This window comes from Parasteatoda tepidariorum, chromosome X2 (genome assembly GCF_043381705.1).
Source record: "Parasteatoda tepidariorum isolate YZ-2023 chromosome X2, CAS_Ptep_4.0, whole genome shotgun sequence".
NCBI classification, from domain to species: domain Eukaryota; kingdom Metazoa; phylum Arthropoda; class Arachnida; order Araneae; family Theridiidae; genus Parasteatoda; species Parasteatoda tepidariorum.
In genome coordinates this window covers 14,774,505-14,794,521 of record NC_092215.1, presented here as the reverse complement: position 1 = coordinate 14,794,521, position 20,017 = coordinate 14,774,505, and the positions used below count along the sequence as shown (strand labels likewise).

General features: G+C 28.3%; 1 protein-coding gene across 3 annotated transcripts in view; it reads right to left on the bottom strand.

Moving 5' to 3' along the window:
- LOC107455346 (atrial natriuretic peptide-converting enzyme) overlaps positions 1-20,017 on the bottom strand; it is a 396,108-nt gene that overhangs the window by 151,342 nt on the left and 224,749 nt on the right. For all 3 annotated transcript variants that reach the window (XM_071188087.1, XM_071188085.1, XM_071188086.1), the window contains one exon: positions 16,433-16,474. In XM_071188087.1, coding sequence (XP_071044188.1) covers positions 16,433-16,474 — 42 coding nt within the window. The remainder of the gene's footprint in view (positions 1-16,432; positions 16,475-20,017) is intronic.

Genomic DNA, 20,017 nt, shown 5'->3' with positions numbered 1-20,017 from the left:
TTTCATTAATATAATAAATTAATTTATTTAATATTCAGCTATTTCAACGCATGCTGTCACCTTAAGCTATATTATGAGAAATTGCAACATTTTCCGCGTGACACATGAAAACTAATTAATATTTTGGCAAAAAAAGAATAAAATAAAATAAACAAAACGTGAAATTTGTATCTGTGACTGAAACATCTGTTTACCAAAAGTGAAAACATAAATATTATTTTATTCATATTTGTTAAAAATAACAATTTTGAATTTCTCATTGTCTTACAGATGACATGGAACACCTTAAACCCATGACAGTTATTTACTAAAATAACTGCAAATATTTGAGTAAAAGAATTGCTTTAAAATATTTGTTTCTTTAATTCAGTTCTGTTTTCATCGTAAGGTTTAATAAAATATATTCACGGGTTCTAAATTTCTTTAGACATTTAGATGATAAGTATAAGGAAAGTTAATGGAGGTATAAAAATAAATTAAATGTGCACATTAAATAGGAATCTCTAAGAATCACCTTTGCTCTATTAAATTGATGCATGTGCTCTTGAAGAACAGAAGTGATTAACCTAAAACGTGTGGAGGACATTATGGCTAGTGCAGCAGATTTATAAAGCTCAAACGATAATTTAAAAGATGTGCCTTTTCTAAAAGGTGTTAAAAGATACAAGAACATTTAAACTTTTATTAATGATATCTTAAGTATATATTACAAGATTAAAGCGTAACTCTTTTTTATTTTGTATCGGTATTATGTTTTAAGATATGAATAGGTATTTGCTTTTTCTTATTAAGAATCATTTTGACAGCTTCGATTTAAGCAAATGGTAAGGATTTTGGGATTAATGTATAGTTATTTGCTTTTTAAGAAGGAAGAAAGCGGATTATGTTCATGTTTTCACGTTACTAGAACTTAATTAGTTAATTCAATATGAAAGAAAAATAATTCCATTCATACAGAGATCGTATGGCTAAAATATTTACAATATCAAGTACCAGATTATATTAAAAGATCGTACCTTTAGTACGATGCAATCCTACTTTAAGTTAGTATTCATCTGTTCTGAAGATTCCAGGGATTTTTGGCTTTCTAATTATTTTGAATTATCAATAGATTTTGTTCATAAAATGATTTTGGTTATGAAAATATTTTAATGTAGAGATCTTTAAATGGAAAAACTTTTATTGATTTGATGAAACATTTAGCGTTAATTTTATATTAATTTTCTTTTTTTAATTTTTGAAGCATAAATATATTAAACGATACTTAAGCTTTTGTTTAAAAATGTTTTTTAAATCTGAACTGATTCTAAGTGCAGGTTTTTTTTCTTCAAAACTCTAAGCAATTTATAATTATAAAATTTGCAACTAAAAATTAAAATTGCTAAATAGTATTAATATAATTTTAAGAAAACATTCAAAGAAGCACTAAAATAATGTGTCTTTACAACAGACTAAAACAAGAAGTCGGAGCTGTTTGTTAATTTTATATAAGTTATCTGGAGTTGTTGCAGACATGCCAACTTGCTCTGCTTTTCAGTAGTTGAATTGAATTGAATGAAGGGTTTAATGGCACAAGGTCCAAAAAAGGACATGCTGCGCCAAACAAACTACTTTTTTTTCTCCAACAAATTTAAACAAAGCATATTTTTTTCGCTAAAATACATTATATTGTTAAAACTATGCATGAAACACAAAATATTCAGAAGTCAATAAAATCAGATAAAAGCTTAACTAGATTAAAATTACATTAAACAGGTTAAGACGGTACAACAATAAAATACAAAGTGAATAACAGTGGGTAAAAGCAGTTATCTAGAATATAAGATACCGAATAGAAATGCAAAGATATTGAGATAATGCGCTTAACAAATATTTTATGCATAAAATACAACTACAGAGAAAGGTAAGAGGATGAAGGTTAAGACATGGGTAAGTGATTAAAATGTGATGAATCGTGAGTAAAACGTTGCAAGTATTGCAGTGAGGAGGAGGTTCACCAAACAGCAAGTGAAGATGGGTCAATTAAGTGTGACCGATTCGAAGACGGGTGAGTTTTACGTCTCCCCTACCATTAAGTAATACAGGCATTGGATTCATATCAATTTTTATAGCGTGCGGCTTTTCAAGTAGTAGCAACATTTACGGTTTCAGGAGGCAACACAGTAAAATTCTCAAAGAAAGAAGAAAAAAAAGAATTACTGCATTTTTCGATAGCTTTTACTTGTAAGATTATTGTACCACTATTTGAATTGATTTTCATAAAAACTTTAAAGTTATAGCATAATTTTGCGCGAGCAAACTTTTTCATTCAGTTGATTAATGAATTTGCTCACTCTTATCGAAACATTTTAGTTAAAAACTATAATTTTAAATATTTTATTGAAATAATTTATTTAATTATGTCAGAAAAAGAATTAGAGGTACTTTGAATATTAATAGTTTAAACTGCAACTTATTTAACAGTAATAATTTTTGATGAAGGTTATTATAGGTTCATGAACAGTTTTGGAACAATTAGAAATTAATATAGATCCTATCATATACAAAGAACTTGCTTATAACGAGGATGGCTGCAGAATTTCGACAGCTACTCTTAAAATCACATGAGCCTTCACATCAGGGTGCATAGATCAGAAAAGGCAATAGACTAGCAGTTGATACTGTTGAAAATAACAGAGTTGAAGAATCATATGGACCTGGTATAGATGCATATAGTTAGTTGCAAAATTTTATATATTTAAACGGATAATCGATCACGAAACTTCATATGCAATTTACACGAAACTATGTTTCTATGGCTTGCAGTATTGTTGATTTGTATAATTATCAACCGATTTACTTCAAGTTTTGACACAATGCTCGCAATATAGTTTTCGTTGCACTTAAGAGATTTAATTGGGTTGCTCGGTTTTGATTAATCCACAAAAATGTAGCTTGAGGCATTTTTCTGATTTTTTTTCACAACACAACTAATTTTGTGGAAAAATTTTTTTTTTAAAAATTCTTACGTTCTGTGATAAATACATTCATGTAGTTTTATAAAAACCAAAACTAATTCAAATTTGGAGAATTTTCTTTCAAGTTATGAGTAAAGTAAGTTATGGATAGTTTAAAAAAATAAATAAATAAACATTGTATTATATAAAAGCTGTTTTTTTTAATTTTTGTATTTTTTAAATGATAAAATGCAGATTAAAATGTATACAATAAGATAAAAAAAACTGTATGAAGTTTAGTTAAAACGTTGAAAAATTCAATAAAAAGCCCCTTTTTTACAGGCTTCTACTGTGTTGTTTTCCCTTAAATTATAATTATTGATTTAGTAAACATGATTTGATATGAAGCTGTCTACCATGATTCATGAATAACTCAAACGTATTTAAAACATCACTTCATACTAGTAATTTCGTGGTGACCCTATTGTATTTTTAACCGAATATATATTTCGGACAAAGAAAATTCCTTGCTCTTTAGTCTTGAATTCTTTACTGATTTATAAAGTATTTTGCGGAAAGCGGATCAGTTAGCTTTTCTATTATTACTCTTCCAGTTGTAGGAATTGAATTAAATGTAGAATGTAATGGCCCAATGCCCATTAAAAGGCATGCTGCATTAAACAAACAGTTTTAAAACAGATCTGATGTTAAGTACTCTTATACTGTGCATTTTACTTCTTAAAAATGCACCAACTGTAAAAAAAGTACATTCCAAAATAAATGTAATGAGATAAGGATGATGAATACACTAAAACAGTTATAAACTATTTTATTTCATATGTTTATAAGATTCTGCTTTTAGTAGTTTATTGTAGCATATTAATCTAAAATATTAATGAGGTATATCGTTCTATATGATTAAAATTACTTTTAATCAGCTTAGTTTAGAACAATGTTTGTCCAGTGTATCTAAAGAATGTTAATTCGTTTACATTTTACGCAGCATATCCGACTTCATCTCTTGCTATTAAAATGGTTCTATATTTATTTCAGTTCAATTTTCTGACGGAAGAAACCAAGAGATAAAGTCTACCATTTAGGGTTTAAATCAATTCTGAAAAAAATAAAGTGAAAATCAATATTTTTAATTAGCCTTAAAATTACATTCAATTCCTTGGAGCATTTTATTAAGTATTCATATTTAATCCACGTTTTATTCAAAAACTATGATTGAAAATTTGATATGTATGTATATTTATGTTTATATATATTATTAAAAACTTTAAATAAATATAGAGTAATTTTGTTTCATATTTTCTACTGCCCTGAGTAGCTTTTTATTAACTTCAATTTCAATGTTTTGTTAAAGCTATGAACAAAGGGGTGTAGAGAGGTTTTTCGAGCAAACATTTTTTTTAATATGTGTTACGATATGTTTTCTTTGAGAAATTTGACACCAAATATAAGATAATTCTCAAAAAACTTTCAAAGTTATGGCCAAAATAATAAAACCCACTCATAGAAAGAAGAAAATAACGCACCCATTTTCTAAATTAGAATTGTCGGCAAATTCAAGTATTTTGGTGAAAATTATTTTTTCAAACTTTTGTCTTTAAATCTGTTCTTCTCAATTCAAGTTTTTTGACATTGTACGCAACATTTCTGGACTTCTGATAAGCCTATTAAATTAAAACTTGACAGTTAGTTTAAGTTATCGTGTTGCTTAAATTCATGCTCTTGACTATGGGTCTTTTACAAAACATTTTTTTAACAAAAAGAAAGAAATATTTATCTTTTTAATTTTGTTTCGAGATCGAGCATTTTTATTAAAAACAAAAATCGTGTTTTTTTTGTCTTTTAAAAGTTTTTTCAAGTCAGTAGAATGATTTAAGGGCGTTTATCACGCTTGCAAGGTTTTACAATATCTTTCTTCATCAAATTTAAGGTCCACATAAAATTTAATTATAACATTTATTTCCATTGTTTAAAAAAACGCTTGTTTAAGTATTGTATTCAGCTATGTTGGATTCTTGTAAAAAATTCAGAACCCCAAGTTAAATTATAGAGAAAAATACATAAAAAAATATTCATTGTTTTCTCGATGAAATCAAAAACCATCAAGATAACTTAAGCAGAATAAATCAATAAATAATAGACCTGAAATAATCAAATGTATTTTTATTTTGATGAAACAAACTTTGAAATATTAAAACCAAATGACTTATTGGGATATATTATATATATACTTGTTTAGGTGGAAAAAAGCATGCACCAAATACGGAAATATGCATCATTGCAAGGGATTTTTCTTGTCCATCCTTTTAAACAAAAGCAGCTGCTATCTCCTTAAAAACAATATGAAAAATAAATTTTAAAAAGCTAAAAAATATAAAATGAAACTAACTTTTCTTTTTCCTTTCGTAAAAGGTATAAAAAATGAGTTTTGTTATAGTAAGAAAATTTACTTTTTGAATGTTATCAGAAATTGTATCATCAGAAGTTTGGGTAATCCTCAAATATTTTAAGCTTTTGCATTACTAGTAGCACAATGAAAAAAAGTATAAGATTACGCTATTTTGGTAACAAAGAATGGGATTTTGTTTCTGGGCATGCCGGAAAATTTTTGTAACCAGAGACTCTTTAGAAAACAACATTTTTAGTAACGTTACAGATTTTATCTTTTTATATATATTTTTATATAAAATTAATTAAATTGATTTTTTTCCGATTGAATTTATGATGAAGTAAAAATATAAACATGTTTTCTATTCATTATTTAGCGTTTTTATGCATAATGTTTTGTTTATACCTCAATTCCAATGGATCTTTTCAATCTTTCCTGCACATTTCCCGCACACCATTTTCATGCAAGAGACACAGATTTTTCAGTTTCGTTTCCATTAGATTCTTTAATTTCGCACTTTCTGCGTTTTAGCGAATTTGTAATTTATTTAAATTCAGTATTTACCATTGTTTATGGGTGTCTGCTCTGCGCAAGGTTTGAAATGACATTTATTTTATAAAAAGAAAAGGTAAATGTTATGTAACAAAGCACTTAGACGCAACAATTTTATCATAATTCATTCATTTCCGCTGTGAACTCAATAACACTGCATTCAAGGTCAAACAAATGTGCGGCAGTACTTAGGGAAGTTTGTTTCACTAATGGTATCTACTTAGTGAACTATCTTTAGTTGAACGACGGCTATTTGATTGATTGAATGTAGGGTTTAGTGGCACATGATCCAAAGGAAGGCATGCTGCGCCAAACAATATGGCGAAACAGTTCAAAAGACTAAGTGCATACAAAATTTTAATTTTAGTACAATTATAACTGATAAAACAATACTAAGTGAATAAAACAAGATAAATTGTCTGAGTAAAATCAGATAAAAAGTAGGAATACAGTATAAAACGCACGAAGTAAGTATAATGTACGAAAGTGATAAGATATTTACAAAAGTGTATTAAACAGTAGATGTGTAAAACCTTTTATATGCAGTTAAAAATACCAACGACACGTAAAAATTCAGAAATGTTAGGATGGTGAATGTTATCCAACAAATCTTGCATGCGTAAAATAGAACTCTCCAAAAGCTTGAACGACGGCTATTTATAATGATAAATTGCCTTGGTGTCAAAACGACACCAGCGTGCGTTCTAGGTATATTTAGCTGTAAAATCTTTCCTAATTAACTCAAAACTGCAAAATATTTTATGTGTAATCACCATGGAAAATGATTAAAAGTCATGAAAAATTTTCCAATAACCTGCAAAAATTCGGAAAGTAGAACAAACTAAACAGGCACCAGTGTCCAAGCTACACGAACGAACCGTTCTAGTGTTGAATATCAGTTCCAAACATTCTTATGACAAATACTTGAAACTTTTTACACCTCAAAATGACCACTTTTAATGATGAAAATTTTTACAAAGAAAAAAAATCAACATCGGCGTTCCTAAGAACTTGCCAATATGACCTATTTTGACAATTATATTACTTAACTACATTATCAAACATTTTCTTTTGCTGACTATGTACTGCTTCTTGCTCTGATTCTATGTGTCAAAACTGAACAAGTTAAAAGAGAAGCAACGAACGTTTTGAAGGAAATTTAGCTTAGACAAGAAAGAACTTACGAAAAATTGTTTCCACAATCATTCGGGAAGCGCACCCCAAAAATAAATTTGATTATCAAAAAATTACTTTCTGTAAGCATTTCATAGATATCGGTTTTCTTATCAATCGCCATTTCACTTGAATTCCCCACCTGGAAGCTCTTATTCTTCACCAGTCTTTTAAATCAATCCATGCTGTATCAATAATGCATGAATTTGTATTTCAATTTATTGAGTTTTTAAGTAGTTTAAGTGTAAGAATCACTTACTCAATTCTTAAATTATGTAACACTAGTTGACTGCTTAACTTATGTTCCACAAAGTGTTTCATCATAAAATAAAATTTTTGTGTCAATTGGAAACAACATCAGCAATATACATGCTGTTGAGTTTTGAGAAAAATTTGAAGAAAACTGACGAAGTTAATCAGCCTCTGAGCGAAGGCTTATATCAGTAATTTACACATCAAGAAATTTATCGAACTGATATGAATGATATTCAATTTCTCAAATTCCAAAGCAAGATATGATGCCCTGAACAAAAAGTTTTAAGCTGACTGAAAAGATAACTAAGTACTAACAATTTATCAACATAAACTACGTGAAAGTGACAAAATGGTACTTAACTAAACTGGTAAATCCAAAAGTAATAACATGAGATAAAAAAAGTGTAAATACATTGAAACAGTTATATCAAATTTAAAAAACTAATCTTGCGTAAACGGCGATGCTTTCTCAACTTATTTTCTCCGTTTATATGTATTTCAATTAAAATGGTTCTAAATGTGTATAGCTGCAGAATGTCTTAGATATATTTCTTGATGTATCTTTTTCATTCCTATTTGATTCATCTATCAAAATAGTATCAAAGGTGTGAATAGTGAATAAAAACTTGAAAATGTCTTAGTGATAACATTTTATATGATTTTCAACCCATCCATCAAATTGGTATTATATAAAGTAAAGATATTATAATTTTATATTAGGATTTCCAATGCAATATTTAGTTTATTTTATGATGCGGATAATATCATTGCCCGTTTAGTCTGAATTTATAGCCATATCCCAGCAATATTTTTCGACCACTTAGTTTAGTAATCTCACAATATATTAAGTAGTGTGATACTCGTGAAAAGGACATAACCAGTAAATAAAGCATTATTTCTATCCCTTGTCACATAAACGTCTTATGGCACTTTAACGCTACATTAAGTGCATAAAACTCATAGGTCAGTGACTTTAAGTAGCGGTTTCTATAGCCCATGGTGACACGCATGTTCTGAAGCACTTACGGCAATGTTTTATTTTCTCCACTTATTGTGGAAATTCTTTGTCATGCACTGCTTTATTTCGATAAAAAGAACTTCTTTTTAAAAGAAGTGGTGCAAAGAAATTTGCTTTTATCTTCATTGCCACTGTCAAGCTTTCTGCTTTTATTTTATCTTCCATTATATATATTTTTTTGGTTGCTTGTCACTAAGCCAAGTGATATTAAGTATGTTCGTTATTTAGCACCTCGAAAATGATTATATAGACGTTTAAACTAATTTTAGCATTATCAAAATCCGCAAAGGCTCCAAAGAGCGTTTTGTTTAAATGTCCTTATTAATTAATTACGAATTTTTTATTTAAAATAGACATGTTAATCTGTGCTGATATGATCATGTAGACCTACCACTTTTTAATTATTTGAATAATTATTAGTGAAATCAGAATTAAATAACCCGTTAGAGGCATAAATAATTTTTATACACATAATTGCTCGAATTATCATGCATTTATTAATAAGTTTAATTTATTAATGAGTATTAGTGGTTAAAATCATTATTAATTAAATTTAGAAACTTAAGAATGAAAAATTTTTTTTTCCAATGGCAGGCACTGAATTTGAATCTTTTGCCTATACTATGCCAGAATTGTTGCTCATTTCGCGTTACCCAGTGGGCACCTGTGAACCAAAGTCACGAAGGAGAACAACATTGCCCACGCCACACTGCCACAAACCCGTTTATAGGGTGGGCCAAGAGGACAGCACAAAGAGAGAGAGAAACATCCATGCCCAGAGCGGGATTCGAACCTACAGCCTATGGCTTCGCAGTCAGGCACGCTAACCGCTCGACCACCTGGCCGGCTTTTTGAATGAAATAAAAATGTATAAGTTATGCTATGACACTCAATATGAAAATAAAATTCCACGGAAAATCCGGATATATCTCCAATTATGTTGATGCGTTAAAATAGTTTCTTAGAAAATAAAGTTGAATTAAAGGCCATGACAAACTTTATGTAATCTGGTCAAATTGTGCTTTATACTACGACTGACGAAAACATTGTGTAGTTCATAATATGCGCATTAATGAAATTAGTTTATAGTTTTTACGCTTTATGAATCAAATACATAGTAATAGTTATGCATTATTATACATGGTAATTTATTTGAATTACTTTCTCGTAATTTACTTCCAGTTTTTAGAAATACATAAATTAATAATTAATGAAACATTTATTTGCCACTAATTTGTAAGCAAATAATTGTGGATAAGATTATGAATGGTACTACGCTCTTAAAAACATTTCAGAACTCTGACAAGAAAGGCATCTCAAATATTACTTTCCAACTTTATATATTTTAGTATCCAATAAAGTTTTTGCTAAAGAAAAATGTTTTTTGTTTGAAAGATTATGACATTTTAACTTTAAAAATTGGGATGATCCATTTTTAAAGTGCTTTTATTTCTCCAAATTAATTTCATTTACATACGGAGAAAAAATCGGTTAAAATTATCGTACTTTATAGTATTGACATTCCTGGTAAAAAAAAATTAATTCTGGTTAATGAAACCAATGTTTACTGATTTTAAACCATCCATTTGGTAATTTTTTCCATTCGTATATAACGGTTTACAGGAAATTCTAGTTTTCAAATTTTAGTCTCTTATTACTCAAAAAATACAAAACTGAAATTGATTTAACCGAATAAATGATTTTTATGTCATGCTTTAAGGTATCATGATAAAATTACCAATTTACCAATTTTTGTCACATTTTATAAATCCATATTTTAGTCTCAATTTTATCAAAGTCGTAACNAAATAAGCACATCTCACTTCGAACCTCAATATAAGGAACTTTTAAAAATGAAATCGCAATTTCATTCATCTCATTAAATATTTACATTGAAAATTGCATATAGTATTTTTTTATTTTAGATGTTTTTATTTAGCCCACCAAAATTTTTTTTCTTCGATTTTTGGCCCTCGACCGGAAAGGTTTGCCCATCCCTGCTTTAAGGTATCATGATGGAATTACCAAATTTACCAATTTTTGTCACATTTTATAAATCCATATTTTAGTCTCAATTTTATCAAAGTCGTAACCAAAGCAACTCGTAAAAATTACCGGGCTTTTTAAGCGTCCTTATGGAGTCAGAAACACGGTAAATGTTACCATATTCTGGTAGTTTTGACCATACTATTTTTCTTTTCCATGAAGCGCAATTAGAATTTATAATTTTACTAAGGTTTTTTTATGAATATGAATATTATTATTTTTATGTATTGGTCATTAGTTACTAAGATATTTCAAGCATAGATATATATTTACAAAAAAATTTTATTATTTAATTTCCTGCGTCAAGTCTTGAACAAAATTGTGGAATCACCCTATTAACATTAAAAACAATTATGTATTTTTAAATGGAATATATTTAAAGCAATATTTTTTAATATTCTACTTCAAAGAATGGAATTGATCAGAATGTAGAATTTAATGGCATAAATTCTAAATAAGGGCGAGTTGAGCCAAACAAACGGTTTTTAAAACAATCCATTTCATAGCAATCAGAATATTTCGCCAAATTTAATCACATCGACTTTTCTTTTTATTGATCACCACTTTTTCTATTTCTTGACGCACATTCTATTACTGCTTAATGTACTTTTTTTCTTAACTTTTTTTTCCTATCATTTATTTCTGTTAACGCATGTAGAATTTTAACTTCCGAAACAAATTACCAGATGAAAAAACACTATCTGTAATGAAATATTAAACTAATTTTGAAGTTATTTATCATTTCTTACATCTTTACGTTCCTCATAAACACACAGAATACTTTTTTTTTCAGACACGTATTATAAATTTCTTTTTTATTCACATTATGAAACCATTATACCAAAAAGCAGCATCTTCCAAAAAGAAAGTAGTTATATTTGTATGTTATATCATACACAACGATCTAGGCAAAAAAACTATTATTTTAAAAAGAGTACAATTTCACGGCTAAGTAAACGCAAAGTATCCAGCTAGACTTTATTCAAATTGGTTAATTTGTAGTCAGTGAAACTTAATTGTTTTTCTGACAGCTGCGGGCTTAGTAATTACATTACCTGATTTGTTTTGTATGCAACAAAGTGAGATTCTTCTCAACGTTCAATTTGAATAATAAGTAGATGAGGAAACAAAGCAAAAGCTTTTAATTGACTCTTTGTTTTGCTGTAAGGAATAAACAAGTAAGAAATATAAATCTAAGAATTGTTACGCCTACTGTTTTTAGCAGAAGTTCGTGAGTACATTTTCTAGTAATTCGTTCTATTCACTTAATTAAGCAGCTCTCTTATTAATATATTTTAATGTCTAAGTTTTTTTGAAAAAAAGAAAAAACTTAGCATCCGGCTAGAATATTTTTATTTCCTTTCATAATTAGTTTTCTTTTAACTTTAAACACGGTAGTTATTTTTACTGGTCTAATGTGTAAGATTTTTAAAGAGCAAAAATAAATAAACGTGTTGGTAAAAATGCGATAAAGAGAGTGTTATTAACAAATTTTAAGACATTAAATTAATGCAAAAAAAATATTCTTTCCGTAGCATTATTTTATTGCAAATAAAGTTAAATATTTTTTGAAATATTAAATATGTATTCATATTGAAGTTTTATCTATAACTTTAATTTGATAAACGCTATAATTTCTTCTTTTAACCTTTACTCTCCCGCTCTTGTCAGAATTATGGGGTGAGTTTTCGTCTCCTATTTTTCGTGCCCGTGATATTTCCGGACTGTAGCATTCAAAAGTAATGCACCAAAAGAGTTTAAATATATCTTTTGCGGCCGAATTTTTTTAAAATTCTTATTTTCCTCTCTAGATAAGTGCACCAGATTATTTTAATTGCAACAGGAGATAGTTAGTATAATTTTAACAAGATGTCAGCACTATGCGAACCTATGTATTTGTGATATGAATTTTGCAATATTATCTCCGCTTCTTATGCTCTTTGTGAATACCTGGGGTTTGTGTTCTGTGATAAAATGTTTTTAACATTGTAAACTTTATGAGTGAGACAAATATAGACAAATATAGAAGGACTATAGAAAGACTATATTTTCTTTATTCTACTGTTTTATGCTTCTGTAATTTAAACTGTATTTTATTACATATTTCACTATTTATTTTTGTATTCTTATTCTGGACTGGAGCAAAACTTTTGGGGTACAGAGAAAGCATTTTTTGACATTTGTCTTAGCTTTCTCGATAGAAAAAGTTTTGCATTATTATGACAATTCAGGACTGGTACCCCCTGATGACGTCAGCCTTGATTGTCATATTTTTTCAATTTTTACTAATTTTTTTTCGTCTCATATGAATATACGGAGTACATATATAGTACATATGGAGTTTTGAATTTCAACCTAAAAAACACATAGGCACTTTAATGATCGTTTTCTTGAAAATAATAAGATCGGTAAGGGGTTAAAAAGCTCATTTTTGACGAGAGCAGTGTTCTGTAGAACTGAATGTATTTCGCTACTTTTAATAAAACACAAACTAATTAAATGCATTTTACCACACGTCAGTTTAAAAACTAAATACATTTTGCAGTAGACAAAATAATTTGTTTCACCTAAAAACAACTGAATAAAATTTTTTCTGAAAAACATTTTCTCTGAAAAACAACTGAATGACATAATTTTTATTAATATTTAATATGATAATCTCCCATATAAAGTTTAAAATTAATACACGGAGAAAGAAATTCCGGTAAAATTACCATACTCTATGGTAATGGCTTTTCCGGCAAAAATAATCATAATTCTGGTTAATAAATCTAAAATATGTACCTCTGCTCATATGATAAATATAGTAAAAAAATACAAAACTGAATATTAATCTTAACTTAATGGTTTTTATGTCACTTTTTGCGGTACCATATAAAAAGTACCAAATCTTATCACAAATTGTGAAGTCATTTTTCATTGTTAATTTTACCAAAATCATTACCGAAGACTTTCGGTGAAAATAACCGAGCTTTTTCGTGTTTCCATAGAAAACCAGAAGCAGAAATTTCCATTCCGAAACATAGTAGACCATGCTGGTTGTTTAGACCATATTTTTTAATTTTTTTTTAAGAGAACCCACTAAAAAAATAATGTTTAAATATTTACACATCAGTTTCTGTTTTCTTAGTCAGTTGAAAAAAATGTACTTTCTACTAAAAAACATAATACAGTACAGTATACTTTCGATATTTCGAAAGCCTTGTTTTATCAAAAAAAAATATTTTACCCCTAGGCTCTATATATCCAAATAATGTTAATTTGAATTCCTACGTCGAAGAGTTTCTTCTTAAAACCTCTTGTGTCGAATTTTTTCGAAATAGAAATTATTATTATTATTTTTTTTTTTGAAAAATCACAATGTTTGTTTATTGTAAACCAATGCTTTTCGATTTAATGAATAATTATTTTTTTCGTACTTATAAAAGTAAATTATTATTGCGTTATTTAGACTTGTAGTCAATTATCATTAAATACATATTTATTGGTAGTCATTCTTATGCTTCATAACTCTGCTTTTTATAGTAATATTTTAGATATTACTTTTCTACTTTTTAGAACATATTTAGTTCTGAACTTGTTATCTCGAAAACACATTATCTCGCGAAATTCTTTTAGCGTCCTTTCAACTTTGAAGATATCTAGAGTATATTGTATAATGCACTTCATTTATATTGGTTGTGGATTAAAACGCAATTCAATTGTAGCAAACTCAAATTCCAAAATAGCTTTCAAAAGTATGGTGTTTACCAATTACTCAATTCTAAAACTATTTACAGTGATGCTAACTTTGCTCTGGACAACGGATAAATATTTTCGAGTGGTAATCTTGGTTTAGTAAATTAGATTTATAGGGGTTTTACTCACCATTACTTCTAAACAGTCGAAAGGCTTATGTGATGCATTACTTTGCTACAGTTAAGCAGTGTTTGAGCCTTTTAAAAACTGGCAAAATTCATCGGAAATCTGTACATTTTAGCTTGTAGTTCCCTAACGTTTTTTAAAATATTTTGTCAAGTGCGGAACAGTTGGCTTCTTTGTGTTTAGTTGAATAAATGAAGGGATGCAAGAAAAAAAAACAATTTGATTATTTAATTAAGCGATTTAGAGTCTAAACATGGTATATTTTGTGAAAAACTTTCAAAATTTTCAATTCTTTTGTGATTTGAATTTTTGAAGTTTTCATTTTTAATGAAGTAATTTATCTTAGAAAGTAGCGAACAAAAATAAAGAAACACATTTTTTACGTTTTGATAACGTTTATGAGTGCTTGTTGTTTCGTTTAATAGTTTTATGATTAAATTTTCCTGTTTCTAAAATCATGCAATTATTTTAAGACTTAGACAAAATTTTATAACTAATATCAATATACCATGTAAATATAACGCTGAATTATATTCGATGTATAATTTCCATGAAAATATTTTATTAATAAAATATATTAAAAGCGAAAGTAAGAAAAAAGTTTTAGTGCTGTTTTTCTTTAGTGCTCTTTTTCTTTCAGTGTGAATGCATTTTCAATATTAAAGATTAAACTTAATAATGATTAAACATAATATTAAACTTAATAATTTATTCCACATCCGTGATATATATGGATATATGCGCAAGATGAAATTATCCTATGCTTGATATTATCTCAAGAGTAGAAAGAGATTTGTAATCTATTTTGAAGGCTCGAAGATTAACGAGATTATTAATGCAATGCTATAACAAAGAAACAATACACATAAGCTAGCAATAAAAATATATGCATGTAGGTTTTAATCAGCAATAGTGCTCCGTAATTCAATCAGCAAAAAGAATAAAAATTATTATTTAAAAATATAATGAACTATTTCAGATACAATACAATCAGAAGATAACTATGTAAATATATACGTGCGTACCCGCCTTTATTTTGTTTTTAACAATGTCTTCAAATTATCTGCACATTTTCCTTCATTCATTTCCATGCTGTTTGGAATACTCTATTTTGTGCCATTTATTTATGCCTTTTTATTAGCTTTCATAAGGATATTATTAGTTATATTTAGCGAAGTATATCAGATTCTGAGCTCTTACACAATTGAAGGGCTTGAGGGAAATATAATGGTAGGCCACATTTTATAATTGTGCAGGGAAAGCGATTTACGGTAAAGTTTCTGTGTAGGCAATGCGATGTTTCTATGTATTGGGCTGTTTTCCTGCGAAAAATTTTAAGTATTTATTTGTAAATAATCTAAACAACATTTTGGTGTAAAAAAGTGAAGGCCTTAATTAAATTCTATAGTTAATAAATTTCTTCAGTAAATGAATATTCGCTTCATGTTTCTGTTGTTGTTTCTAATGACACTTGGATAAGCCAAGCTCGCCAGTCACTGACATTTTGAAAATTAAGTTGTAAAGTTGCACCTTTTTTTTTGGCAAGAGCAATGGTGAAGGTTAATCTTATCTCAAAACCCGATTGATAGATGGCAGCACCACTTATTCGCGAGGCTTCTTCCTCAACTTATACATAAATCTGAAGGGGAAGGACATTTTTTTCAGAATCTCTTTATCTGTGGTATTGGTCAGTGACCAACCATAGTACTTTCGATTCCACAGATTTAACGAATAAGTTTATCAAATGCACTCGGTGGGTCTTATTGGAGTCGAAGATCGAACTTCGGCCCATCCGAACCGGAAACCGATTCTCTAACCACTGGGCCTTACGGCCCATATTGCTTCATATTTAACTACATTTCGTAATTTTGCTATACAGCTGTATAGTTCATAGAGTAACTCAAACATTTAATGAAAAGTAAAAATTGAAGTAAAAAATACGTTTAGAGTGTACTTTAATGTATCCTCTACAAAAGAAAGACGTATTAAAATGAACAATTTAATTTTATTAAAAATTTTAAGCCTGCGTTTTTTTTTTCAAGAAAAAGTTATTTTAATAGCAATCAAATCACGGCAGCACCAAACAAACTTAAATCTCATTAATACATTAATGATAAATAAAAAGAAAAATAGAAAGACATACATGTATAAACACATAAAATATGAAACATTGTTTGTACTTACCTTTCAAGAGTACCTTTAGACAAGAAATGCATTTTTGTGATTCTGAAAGAAACAAAATAAAATATTTAATTTAGCTACCTAAACAAAGTTTTAAATTTATTTTGAAAGAAAGCACAAATATATTAAATAATGTAAGCATAAGCGCGCCTTTTCATTAAGGACAACATTTTGTTTACTTAACATTGTACCTAATGTTTAGTAAGTTAATTTAAATTTATATTCTTGCTTTGTTTATTATCTAAAAAGAAAATTATTTTTGAATGTAAACTACATATTTCTTGTTCTCAGAGGAATAAGCTCGTGTTGACATAACAAAGCGAGTGGTTTCAATTCAGCGTTTTAAATTTAATTTCATTTGTTTATTGTAAGAGTTTGATTACTTAGAGAGTTTTCGTGTTCGAGTTTTCATTGTTATACTTAAATAAATTGTAAATTTGTTTTGTCTTTATTGGCTATGGGTGTCACTATTCAGGATTAACCCTCACAACTGAATTATTTTTAATTTAATTAATAAAGAAAATGAGTCAAAATTTCTCAAGTGTATATATCTGTTTTTTTTTTTTACATTTTTTGCAATTATTTCTAATGGCAGCGATATAAAATTGATTTTACAATAATAAGTAGTGTTAAAGGAGATCTATCAGCGCTCCATAAATCCTGCATTTATAATTGTTTTGCAACTAACTACTTTACATTTCCTGTCCTTCGCAGACATTTGCGAAATGAAGTTGTGGAATTTTTCTTCTCGTTTTTAAAAAAAAAATATACATTTGTTTAACTGTTTTTTGTGCATCGTTTAAATCACGTGCATCTTGTACGAGTAGGAATCGCTTTATCTATGCAAATGCCTAATATTTTTAAAGAATATATATTTTATTTGAATTGTGTAAATCACAATGCAGTGGTCAAAGTTATCATAAATAAAATTTTTTAAACAATGATAAAAATATTAACATGCGTAAATTGTTACCACTTTATAAATAAAAAGAGGAAATCTAGAGATCAGGCATGAGTTTGGAAATCTAGAGATTAGACGAGAAATGGACTGTAAAATGCAGCGAAAATACTTCATAACTTTTGTACTTTTTTAAGTACCGGATGATTATTTTTTTATATTAGATGAGTTAGAAGTTTACCAATTTAACACTGTTTTTGTCTTGTCTATGTATGTGGGACCAATATTTTTTTTTAATTAAAAAATTTTTTTGTGCAGTATAATATGTTTTTTCGTGTGTGGATAAACTTTTGTTATGATTACCGTACTGTATGATAGTTATATCGATGGTAATAAAACGTAATTCTGGTTTACAAAAAACTAAAATAAACGGTATTTAAAACATTCATTTCGTAATTTTTCCGTTCATATAGTAATGTTTTACCGAAAATTCTGTTTTACGTAACTATAATTCTTATAACCTCACATTCAGTAACAGAAAAAAATCAAAACTAAAGAGTAAATCTGTCCAAATAAATGGTTTTCAAGCCATGCTCTAAGGTATCAGGATAAAATTACCACATTTTATCACATACTATAAAAGCATATTTTATTATTATTTGTTGCAAAATCATAACCAAAAGAATACGGTAAATATTACTGAGCTATTTGGTGTTCTTACAGAGCCAAAAACATTGTAAATTTTACCATATTCTGGTAGTTTTGTTTATATTTTTTTTCAGTGTGGAATCACACCTAATTCTCCATCGGTCATATGCAAAAATAATAAATTTAGAGAAAATAATGTCTTTCGAAAAATATGAAAAAAACTACCAATATAACCTGGCGACATAAGTTATTTTTATATAATTTTATTGCAAATAAAACGATAAAAACAAACAATACTAGTTTAAAATAAATACTCGTTTTCGTGATAAAAGTATTTAATTCTTAAAACTCTTTAAATATTGTAAATGTTACTTCTGTAGCATATTCTTACACGATGTAGCCATTAATTGCAAACAAATACAAACATTCCGTTTCGATTTAAGAAAAAAAAAACTTATTCACGTAAACTTGCAAAATAATGACGTGGGAAATATTCTACACGCTTTCTGATGCTTTACCGGATTAGGTCTCGCACAATTAATTATATAGATTCATTTCTTAAAATTTTCTCGAATTTCTCAGAAACTCAGAGATGCCATTTTAAATTGATGGAGTGAAATGATAAAAGTCATTATTCTATTTTGGTTCACATGAGTTTGCATAGTCCATTTTTCATCTATATCTAATTGATTTATTTTAAAGTTATTATTTATTTGAAAGGATCATGCTTTCCATCGACAATATGTCAGATAAATATACAATAGAATCCACAAATTTGAGCTGTTTTCTTTCTTTTTGTTTTGTTTTTCTTTCCGTCAGATTTAGTTTGCAAATTAGTGATTAGCTTGAAAATGGTAATATAATTTCTTTTTAGTTCAACGCTGGAAAGCTGAGTTCTTGAGAAATTAAATTCCCCTCTAAATTAAGCGAATGCTAAATTTTTGGACCATTCAAAAAATAACCTTTGAACAAAAATAAAATGTTGATTGTAAATTCTTACGTCAGGCTAGCACACTAAAGTAGTTTTTACTATTTTTAAAATGCTGTTGTATATTGTTGTAAATTTATCGGAAAAATGGTTAATTAACAATTTATTTATTTGTTATTTTACCATATTAAAACAAAACAGTCGAATAATCATAAATAAGATAGTATTCAAACTATTAACTGAGCAGAGAAACCGTTTATTTACTGCTTTCACCTAATACAGTTAAACAACCAACATTTTACAGCACCAACTAGGCCCACCTAATAAAACCATTTAGTTCTTTGTAGTTGGGTTGATATTATAGACGAGAGGGCTAATCTATAAATCTCATGTACGACAGAACGGGGTTTGAGTCTCATCGTAGACACCTCAGTATTTCCTTCATTCCCATCAAAGCATTAAGAGTTTTTAGTGTTCTGCACACCCCAATTTGTGACCCTGGACTAAAGTAATAGAATACTCTCTTATTCTCGACTAGATAGTGGCACCATAGGGCTTCTTAACACTAAAAAGCTTAAAATTTAACATATTTTACGATAGGTGAAACAACCAGCTAAACTAATTAAACCACATTTCACGGTTCATTTGATAAAACAACTCACTTACAACCTAACTCTAAAGCCCATTTCCAAGGGAAGAGTCTAGCTCAAATGTCCGGTTAAATTTAATTTTTTTGGTTTTGAAATCATGCTTGTTGTAAATGGTAAAAAAAGAAACAGTTTTGCATTCAGTTTTTTAACAATATTAGTTATAAATAGTTTGAAACCGTAAAGGAAAGAAACTTTGCGTAAACTTTATGGTTAACTGTATGGAAAGGTTAATGCCGGTAATTTTACCATAATTTTCGAATGTAAAGTCTTGCAGTGTTGTATAGTTTATAATTGATTACTGCCGGTGTTTGGATAGAGCGCTTACCTTCCAATTCTTACTCACAGCTGCACTCGACCGCAGTGTTGAAGTAAAATATTCACAGTGGTAGATGACTATGCCCCAAGAAAACAAATTGGTAAAATTACCGTACTGGTTAAAAAAAATACTAGTTTATAAATCTATG